The sequence below is a fragment of the Urocampus carinirostris genome, chromosome 6, assembly GCF_059441175.1.
Source record: "Urocampus carinirostris isolate Australia breed hairy pipefish chromosome 6, RoL_Ucar_1.0, whole genome shotgun sequence".
NCBI lineage: Eukaryota > Metazoa > Chordata > Actinopteri > Syngnathiformes > Syngnathidae > Urocampus > Urocampus carinirostris.
The window spans coordinates 22,914,641-22,925,512 of record NC_142354.1 but is presented as its reverse complement, the minus strand read 5'-3'; the positions used below and the strand labels follow the sequence as shown (position 1 = coordinate 22,925,512).

The 10,872-nt window shown below is 39.0% G+C and overlaps 1 protein-coding gene across 1 annotated transcript; it reads left to right on the top strand.

Annotated features, from left to right (window-relative positions):
• The first annotated feature begins 1,352 nt into the window (after positions 1-1,352).
• Positions 1,353-8,577, top strand: LOC148364273 (transforming protein RhoA). Its single transcript, XM_088338334.1, has 5 exons — positions 1,353-1,469; positions 3,933-4,090; positions 5,459-5,579; positions 5,659-5,789; positions 7,902-8,577. The coding sequence occupies exons 2-5, from the start codon at positions 3,935-3,937 to the stop codon at positions 8,073-8,075; spliced, it is 582 nt and encodes a 193-aa protein (XP_088194460.1). The 5' UTR covers positions 1,353-1,469; positions 3,933-3,934; the 3' UTR covers positions 8,076-8,577.
• Positions 8,578-10,872: the final 2,295 nt, after the last annotated feature.

Sequence of the window (10,872 nt, the reverse complement as noted above, 5' to 3'; positions counted from 1 at the left end):
AAATACTACTGCAGAAATACTATAATACAGAAATACTAAAAACATTACAACAGAGCTACTACAAATTACATCTACAGTTGTACTACAAAATACTACATCGGAAATACTGCGGAAATAATACTACAGGATTACTTTTATACAGAAATACTACAACAGAAATACCAGAAAAAGGCTACTGCCAAAATACTACTGCAGAAATACTAAAATACAAATTACAACAGAAACACTACAAATATACTACTACAGTAATACTACATAAAGACTAGTGCAGAAATACTATAAAACTAAATCTCAATTTTAGTTCCTTAAACAGGTACCTAATACAGTATATTATTTTGCTTTCAGTATAAAAAGAAAAACATACTACTACTGTTGTAGTATAATACTACAGAAATGCCATAAATTACTACCACAAACTCTAGACTCTGGAGTAATACTACAAAATGTTTCAAAAATACTACTACAGTATTATAATGCAGAAATACTTCTACGGAAATACTACTAAATGGCAACTACAATAATACAACGGCAGAAGTACTATAATACAGAAAAACAAAACTGCTACAGAAATACTAAACACAAATTACGACAGAAACACTACAAAGTTACCACTACAGTAATACTTCGTAAATACTAGTGCATAGATATTAAAAGGGTACTGCAGAAATACTATAAAACTAAATCTAAATTTTAGTTCCTTAAATAGGTACCCAATACTGTATTATATTGATATTGTTTTGCTTTTAGTATAAAAAGAAAAATATACTAATACTGTTGTAGTAGTATACTACAGAAACACTACAAATTACTACCACAAAAATAATACATCTAGACTATAGAGTAATACTACAAAATGGTACCAAAACACTACTACAGTATTATTATAATACGGAAATACTTCAACGGAAATACTACTGAACGGCCACTACAAAAATACTGCAGCAGAAATACTATAATACAGGGATGTTACTAGAGAAATACTAAACACATAACAGAAATACTACAAAATACAACTACAGTCGCACTACAAAATACTACCACGGAAATCATACAAAAATACTACTATGGAAATACTTTAGAAATAATACTGTAATACAGAAATACTACAACAGAAAGACCAGGAAAAAAAGATACTAACACATATTGTATTACTACAGAAACACTACAAATATACTACAACAGTAATACTACATAAATACTACTGCAGAAATACTATATTATAGAAATACTACAACAGAAATCCTACAAAACTCAAAAAGTTTGCCCACCCCCGATTCACTTCTATTGTGACAAGTTGAGAATGTATGTTGTGAAAGCATCCTGCCGCGTGCTCTCCCCCTCCCCACCCCTCCCTCCCTCCCTCCCTCCACTTCACTTCCCCTCTCGTCATCCTCCTCCAGCGGTACTCCGAACGACCGAGGCCGTCTAAAAAAAGCAGAACTTGGGCATCATTTGAAAACAATCACGAGGTAAGATCTTCCCAACTTGAAAAATAACTCGTCTCTGCCTTTTCCGTAATCATTTCACGGCGTCTCCGCTCGACGGTTTCGCGTAAAGCTTCGTTTTCTGCCCCGCTACTCGGCTAATGTTAACCGAAAAGCTAACGGGTCCATTAAGTCCCATTGACTTCCGATACGCTAAGCTAAGCGGGGGGCGAACTAGTTAGCTAGCCAACTAGCTAGCTGCCCTTTTGCTTCAAAACAACTTTGGGGTCGCAACGTTTTTGGGGGTCGATATTTGAAAGAATAATACTCCAACAATATTTCTCTATTTTCAATGCAGAGTTAAACATAAAGGCCGTAAATTTTAAGCTTGTTTGTCTCGCCGCTGGCGTCGTTCCTTAAGTAAACATAACAAGTACAGTACTTCCTCCTTTGGCCCGTTCTCAGTTCAAAATGTCAGTTCAACGCTGACTTGTTTTTTCGTTCTTTTATGAAGCTAAAAGTGTTTTTATCTGTGAATTTAGTTTCTGAAAAGAAGGAATATTCCGTTTGTTTTAAGTGATAAGTAAGGCAAATAAATGACTGTCACTTTCGTGTTATTGTTTACTAAAAGAGGCTAAGTACACTTGAAGAGGCAGTGAGTATTGTCTAGCGCCGCCTAGTGGTTAGATAACTTTGTTCATTCCTGTATTACAGCATAGATTAAAATGACAAGCACAAAGACACGAACTATCATGTAAACGTTCATTTTTAACACATTCACGGCCAGACGTTTCTCTCAATGGGAAGTGTGGGTGGGTCATTTTGACCAACTTTTGAAAGCCTACAAAAATCTTAGTCCTGTGGTTATATAGGCATTAGACATATCCAAAGGATACTTGAACCCTATAACATTTTATTGCAAGAACACTGAGCTCATGGAAGAACAATGCATGAACTTTGCACGAACTCGGCGCCCAGTGCTTTCAGTGTTGTGATCACACGATTTCAGCCACTATGGCGGGGCACGAAATCTCATCCATCTCTGCCCTGAGGATGATGAAAGGATTTTGTCATATTTTTCGAAATAAAAAGCTTCACGCGTTAACACAGGGTGGCCGCAGATCCTTAGTCTTAAAAGGCATTGGATTCATTATCCCAAAAATAATGCCTTACTTGTCATTAAAATGTCTTCAATCCAATTAATGAAAGTCTTAAAAATGTGAACACATTCATGAGATTTATACTTGGTTGAACAAAAAACATTTTGAAACTTGTATCAATGGTCTTTGAATACAGACGCTGCCCTACTTACGAACAAGATTCCGGACGATCGTTCGTGAGTTGATTTTGTTTGTGAGTTGCCTCAGTGCTATATTTTGTATGTTTAAGGTTTATATAAGTATGTTTAAGGCTTGTATAAGTAACCTGTATTGTTTTCTGCTAAAAAATAAACATTTCTTAAAATAATATGCTCTATTAAGATAAGTAAAGTTAAGTTCAACTTACTTTTGGAAGATGGGCCTCAAGAGGTTATCCTCCGTGTTAGAGAGTGGACAGAAAAAGAGATCCAACCAGTTTCTCAACGGCATCAAGCTTTCTTATTCCAGTTTCATTTCAAACTAAAGGGCTCGCCTCTTCTTTAACTTTAACACAAACCGTATTGAATGGATGCACGAGAAATTAAATAATAGAAATGTCAAAGTTCTAAGCGCGCTGGAGATACAGTATAGGATGTTTCCACACAAACTCTAAAGAGGAAGCAAATTTCTTCTACGGGGTGGATGCTGGGTCCTCTCACAGCGCCACACGTCTGTAGTGGCAGAAAGAAGCACTACAGTCATGTCCTGATAATACAATACAAAATCTAATGTCCGGATAATTTTCGACATCCCGAAAAAATGCTCACATCTACCGTTTTTCGAAAGTCGAATGGTCGGAAGTAGGAGAGCGTCTTTATGTTAATGCAGGGTTAATTAACATTGAGTGCTGCGCTAGTTGCAGACACACTCAGCAAATGAGTGATTTAATCGTGGCACAAAAATTGTTACTTTTCTGATTTTTTTGTTATCATTTTTCTGGCTGTTTACTTAAACAGAAGAAAATCAAAGTTGAGTTTCTTGCGTAAATTTGTGCATGCGGCTTTTAATCAGGTGCGCTCTGTAGTCCAGAATTGACGGTAGGCAACGCTTTCCTGTTGGGGCTGCAGTGGCTCAGGAGGTAGAGAGCTCGTCTTGGGATCAAGAGATCGCAGGTTCGATTCCCGGCTCCTCCGTGTTACATGTCAAAGTGTCCTTGGGTAAGACACTGAACCCCTAATACCCCCAATAAGCAGGTTAGCACCGTACATGGCTGCACGGCTGCTATTGGGAAATGTGAAGCACACTGTAAAGGGCTTTGGGAAGTCTTGACTTGAAAAGCGCTATATAAATGCAGATCATTAAGAATTCGAACAGCATATTTGATTCGTTTTGTTTGTCGTTTCACACGTCCTGTTCCTCTCATCTGCAGCTATGGCGGCAATCAGGAAAAAACTGGTCATAGTTGGAGACGGCGCCTGTGGCAAGACCTGCCTGCTAATTGTGTTCAGCAAGGACCAGTTCCCTGAGGTCTACGTGCCCACCGTTTTTGAGAACTATGTGGCGGACATCGAGGTTGACAGCAAACAGGTGTGGAGCGCTTTACTTTTATCGCTGATAAATCAATTCATTTTTGATCTTTCAATGACAAGAGGAGAGGAATGTACGTCATTCCTTAAGATAGGAAAATTCCAACCTGTTGTAAAGGTCTTCCTCTGAGCACTTGCCTTTTTTAAAATCTTCTACGTCACAAAAGAATATACGCCCTATAGGGTATGGAAATTTAAAAAAAAGAACATTATTGAGCAATAGGGCTGCAACTACTAGTGGACATTAAACCAAAATCGATAATATAAATAGTCGACAATGAACTCGATAATTGACTATTGAGTGAGGTATCTCTACATTAATATAATCGCTGCTAAGAGTCACTCATGGGCAATAGCTTTTCTGTCTTGAGCAGTAACATACAGAAATGACGGCATCGACATCAAATGCGTGTTCCAAAACTTTTAAGAGAGCATTTTAGCCCGGATACCCAAAGTAAAAAGGCTACTTGCAAAGTTGGCATAGCAAATCTTGCGTACCATGGCAGTACCTCTGTGACGCATGAACATTTAAATCATGTCAGAGAGTTGAACAAAAAGAGTCTGACCCGCCTTGGTAAAATTCAAGCTAACACGGTCTTGATGACATGCCCCGTACATTTTATCCGAGTATATTTCGCTACAAAGGGGAGCTTAAGCGTTTTCGGACTGCGCCTGGATTTAAAAGAACAAACCTCACTTGTTATAACGTTGAAAAAAAACAAACGTCAGTTGTTAAAACTGATTTTAAATTGTTGAGTATTGTTAAGTAATATTGTTACAGACTTTGCAGTTGACCACTCAATGTACGTCACAAAATGCAGTGACATAGTATTTGTTAGATTTACTGTTCTGCTGCTAACGAACCCGTTCTTGGTTTACAGGAATAATGTTTTTTGATTTAATTGTATTATTTATTTGCCTATCCCTAAAAAATGGACAGAGCGTTTTTTAAGTATGTATGCTTCTACTGAAAGAGCACTTTGCTTAACTCGTTTTAGATGGGGCATTTGTATATAAATTTTGTGCAAATAAAAAATGTATTTTTCATTGTACCCATTTTTCTTGTGTTTATCTTTATTTGCCACACAATTAAATCAACTTCATGCTAATTAAGACAAAAATAATAATTATCCGATTATTTGACGAATCGTGTGATGGTCAGTGACTATTCCACGATTAAAGTAGTTGTTGGGTGCGGACCCGCGGTGCACAATAATCGAAATAACGAACAACAGTGAGACATAGTTGTCGAATTAACCCTGGCATCTAATGCAGGTCCACAATATAAAAAAAAAAAAAAACGAAACAAGCACTGCGACTGTTTACAATATTTTTGTGTTTCATCGTTGAATTGTGCTTCTTATGGCAGGTGGAGTTGGCACTGTGGGACACAGCAGGTCAAGAGGATTACGATCGACTGCGCCCGCTCTCGTATCCCGACACGGACGTCATTCTCATGTGCTTCTCTATCGACAGCCCCGACAGTCTCGGTAGGCTACCCGCACCACAATGACCTCGTTTGGTTTAAAGTTGCTAACTGGATTGTGCTATTTTTGTTGTCCTTTTCAGAGAACATCCCCGAGAAATGGACTCCAGAGGTGAAACACTTCTGCCCTAATGTTCCTATAATTTTGGTTGGCAACAAAAAGGACCTTCGCAACGATGAGCACACGCGCAGGGAGCTCGCCAAAATGAAGCAGGTACTTTCTAGTGGGAGGGGAATAGCACATGTGTATACTGTGACCTCCACAAATATAATAATAATAACAATAAGAAGAATACATTTTATTTCAAAGCGCATTACAGGACCCCCAAGGTCACTGTACACAGAATATCAAACAACAATAAAACAAGCAAGTAATAAATATAATCAAAATCAGTTTGTTTGTTTTTTAAGGGGGGGTATATAATAACGAATAGGCAAGTCTGTAGAAGTGTGTTTTTTAGTCTGATTTGAAGGTGGACAGAGTGGCGGAATACTGGATGTCAGGTGGAAATGAGTCCCAGAGCTGGGGGGCAGAGCTGCTAAATGCTGTGCTGCCCATGGAGCTGACACGAGCAGTAGGTACAATGAGACGGAGGGATGAAGATCTGAGAGTGCGGGATGGCATGGCAATGTGAAGGAGGTGGAGCCAGTAAAGTTGCTGAAGGACAGGGGATGTGATGGCACGAGGGCTTTTTGGGATAATGCGGGCGGCAGAGTTATGGACCAGCTGCAGTTTATGGGGGGTAATTTTGAGGTATATATGCATTTAAAATGTACAATGCGTGTCATCTAAATCGCATAGGCCTTGAAACTTGAATCTTACCGAGGCGAGTCAGATTCAGTTTCATTTAACGGTTTGACATGCTTTAATTTTAAATGGTGGTGCATAACAGAGCTACTGCCATGATACACAAGGTCATCTTATTTGCCATATCCAGGCTAAAATTCTCCTAAAGTTTAGAAGTTTTGGTACCCATCCTTGACGTTGACTCGGTCATTACTGTATGTTACAACTCATATCCCAATTCATAGACCCGACAGAGAGCTCTAAGCCACACCCACCATAGTTACGGTATCCACGTATCTCAAGTGGATCAAATACGACGGCTGAAACAACAGCGAGCAACTCTTTAGTCGATATTCCTGATAGCATGGCCGTAAAATGGCTTCCCTATTATGCAAACTTATTTCAAAAGATAGTAGAAAAGGGTCTCAACTACTATGTAGTTATATTCATGGCATCAAGGTGTCCAAAGACACTAATAACCTTGTGAGAGTGGATGCATAATGTTGGCGATCTATGAGGAAGTCGTCAGCCCCGTACTAACTTCACATAGAAAATAGACTGAGATTTGTGAGAGATAATTGTATATTGAGGATATACAACGAGTGATCCAGTAAATCTATGAAAAGGAGTGGTGTGATTTCGAGTCTCTGGCGAGAAACATATGGAAATCACATCACCAGGTTCATAAATTGGATATCCCATAATTGACAAAATTTACTTAAATTACAGAAAGCCACCTTCTCTTGTCTTTTTACCCTTGTATGCTAATGAGGGCGCAGTTACTGACAAACTTTTCGCCAGTAAATGGAGACCGCTTTGGTTACTGTGGGTATTTATCTCATTACCACAAAACACGTGCAATAAAGTTATCTGTTAATTTGAAACAAATTAAACATTATTGTTTATACACATTAAATACTGGGATCCACTACGTACACCGATCTCCAACGATGAAGTGACTGACGTCGAATCAGACAAAGTCTACGGCCATATTCTCTCACTGACAACTAATCGACCCCACAGCAGCGTGATCCAAATAAAACACTCACTGTAGAACAAATGACGTTGAGTTGATCGTGAGGGCGCCCGGATGCCTTTATCCATCTCAAACATTTCTCCAAATCACTTTTGGGCTGAGGAAAAGGGACAAACCTCACTCACCCTTACCAATTGTTTTGGATACATCTGATATACAATACAGGTATCCCAGACACATGGTCCAACCGTTTTGATACAAAACACAGTACGAGCGCGTGGAGGTGATCCAAAGATGGAAGACCTAAATCAGCAGCCTCGGGCTGTTGTCTGCGTTCTGATTGGCTGAAAACAAGCGTCGTCTGAACGAAGAATTACGCATGAGCGACTCTGTCGTTTATGATCACGAAGGATGTCTCACTTTTTTGAAAAAAATGTGTCCGGCGATTTTTTTTTATTTATTTATTTTTTTTTATCTGTATTTGTGGACAATGTCGAACTAATCGCTGAGCAAGGTCTGAGAATGAATTCATCTCAAAAATTGAATTCCGTACTTCTCCCCAGGAACCGGTGAGGCAAGAAGACGGCCGCGACATGGCCAATAGGATCAGTGCCTTCGGATACATGGAGTGCTCGGCCAAAACAAAAGATGGCGTGAGGGAAGTCTTTGAGATGGCCACCAGGGCGGCGCTACAGGCCAGGCGGGGAAAGAATAAAAGTCGATGCACCCTCCTGTAATTCTCTTCCCCGGTTTGGGATAGAAGCAGCATAGGGAAACCTAACCCTTAAAAAGGAAGAAAGAAAAAAAACAACCACAAAAAAAAGGACTGTTATCACCAGTTTTTACAAAAGATGCAACGCTTTTACTTGTTTGTCTTTAACTGAAGTAGATCGTCAGTATTGGAACCCCGTTTTTGTACTAAAGTTCAGTCATCGGCCGCAATGAAAGCTTCAGTATTGGCATGTAGTTTCATAAGAAGTCAGCCAACGTGCTAACACGGGTCAAGTGCTGAAGCCCTTCCTGCTGACCGACGAATGTTTCCGCAGCCATTTAGGGTAAAAGTACCTTGATCACTGTGACTTCAAGCTAACGCAAATTCCACGTTTCTGCCGTGTGTCCCATTGACCAATCTTAGTGCGCTTTGTGCCGGCGTGCACCACATAAGACTGGAAACGCAATTTTGTTAACACACAAATGGAAACTTAGTGTTTTGTGTAATAAATTACTTTGTAAGAATCATGCTTTTGGACAGTGATTGGGAATACCGCTCGAAGGCAAAATACTGTATTTTCCGCAGTATAAGGCGCACCGCCAAGATAATAATCGTTTATTATATATGACATGAATGTAGAACTACAGTAAGAGCTACCACGTTCATTTGTGTATAATGGTATTTAGCGGTGCAATGACCACTATTGGGTAACACTGAATGTAACGGGAATCTAACCACTAGACCACGAGCAAAAATCCGTTTCTGATTTCTAACTTTGGAAGAGTTTCTAGTTTGAGAATTAATTTAGGTATGGTATGGGTAGGTTTGTTATGCAAGATTCTTAGCAAGAATTTAGATTTTATATTGTGCTGACATAAGGGTTTTAAAAGTGTATATACTGTATTTTCCAAACTATGAGGCGCACCTCCCAAAAATAGCCTTTTCTCGTATTAATTTTGTCATATATAAGGGTGGACTATAAGGTGCACAGAGTTAAAACTACAGTAGAAGCTACCGTATTTGTGTAAAACCATTGCACGTTTTATGCACTAACGATATATTACAGTTGTGGTCAATATTTTACATGCCTTTGTCAAGAACATAATGTCATGGCTTTCTTGAGTTTCCAGTTATTTCTACAACTCTGATAGAGTGATTGGAACAAATAGTTCTTTGTCACAAAAAACATTCATGAGTTTTTTTTTTTTTATGATTTTATCATGGGTTAACAGAAAAAGTGATCAGATCTGCTGGGTCAAAATACAGACAGTTATACATACAGCAACACAAATTAGCAATTTTGGTGACTTAGTAAGTTGTGTCAGTGAAATGAGCTTTATAGCATGGTCTCTTTACTTTTTGTGAGTTATTATGAGTGACTACAGCTGGTGACTTCTCTGAGGCCATTTAAATAAGGCCCGTTGGATGCAAACTCCCACAAACGCTAAAATGGGAAAGTCAAAGGAGCTCAGCATGGATCTGAAAAAGCGAATCATTGACTTGAATAAGTCAGGAAAGTCACTTGGAGCCATTTCAAAGCAGGTGCAGGTCCCAAAAGCAACAGTGCAAACTATTGTTTGAAAGTATAAAATGCATGGAAATGTTTTGTCACTGCCACGATCAGGAAGAAAACGCAAGCTATCACCAGATGCTAAAAGAAAATAGGTCAAGAGGGTGAAGATTCAACCAAGAATCACCAAAATGCAGCTTTGTCAAGAATTAGAAGCTGCTGGAACACATGTGTCAGTGTCCACAGTCAAGCATGTTTTGCATCTCCACGGACTGAGAGGGCGCCATGCAAGAAGGAAGTCCTTGCTCCATAAGCGGCTCAACTGAAGTTTGCCGCTGATCACATGGAGGAAGGCTCTGTGGTCAGACGAATTAAAAATCGAGCTATTTGGCCTCAATGCCCAGCAATGTGTTTGGAAGGAGAAAAGGTGAGGCCTTTAACCCCAATTACACCATGCCTACCGTCAAGCATGGTGGTGGTAGTATTATGCTGGTGGGCTGTTATGCTGCCATTGGATCTGGTGCATTACAGAGAGAAAATGGGATAATGAAGACATTTTTCAAGATGTTCCAACAGGACAATGACCCCAAACACACATCAAAAGTGGTCATGGAATAGCTAAATCAGGCTAGAATTGGGTTTTAGAATGTCCTGACGTCAACCCCATTGAGAACTCGTGGACAATACTGAAGAAGCAAATCAATGTCAGAAAGCCATCAAATTGAACTGAACAGCACCAATTCCGTGAAGAGGAGTGGTCAAAGATTCAACCAGCAGCTTGCGGATAGCTACCAAAAGTGCCGAATTAAAGTGAAAATGGCCAAAGGACATGTTACCAAATATTAGTGCTGCTGTATGTCTATTTTTGACCCAGCAAATTTGATCCGTTAACCCATAATAAAGTCATAAAAGACAAAGAACTATCTGTTCCAATCAGTCCATCATAGAAAAATCTGAGTTGTAGAAATAATTGGAAACTCAAGGGAGCCATGACATTATGTTCTTCACAAGTGAATGTATACTTTTGACCACTACTATATATATATATATATATATATATAATGTATATATATAATTTTGAGTAATAGAAATGTGCCTTATACCCCAATAAATGTGTGTTGTATACCACAAGAAAATTATATATGTATATATTATATGAGTGCAACGATAATTCCTGAAATGTTGCTGACATAAATCGCAATACATTGTATGCAAGAGGATTCAAATCTGGATCGCGGTGGTGATAACGCCAACTCCTTAACCACTGGATCACTAGTCTTCAAAATAACATTTAAAGACATTTTATCTCACT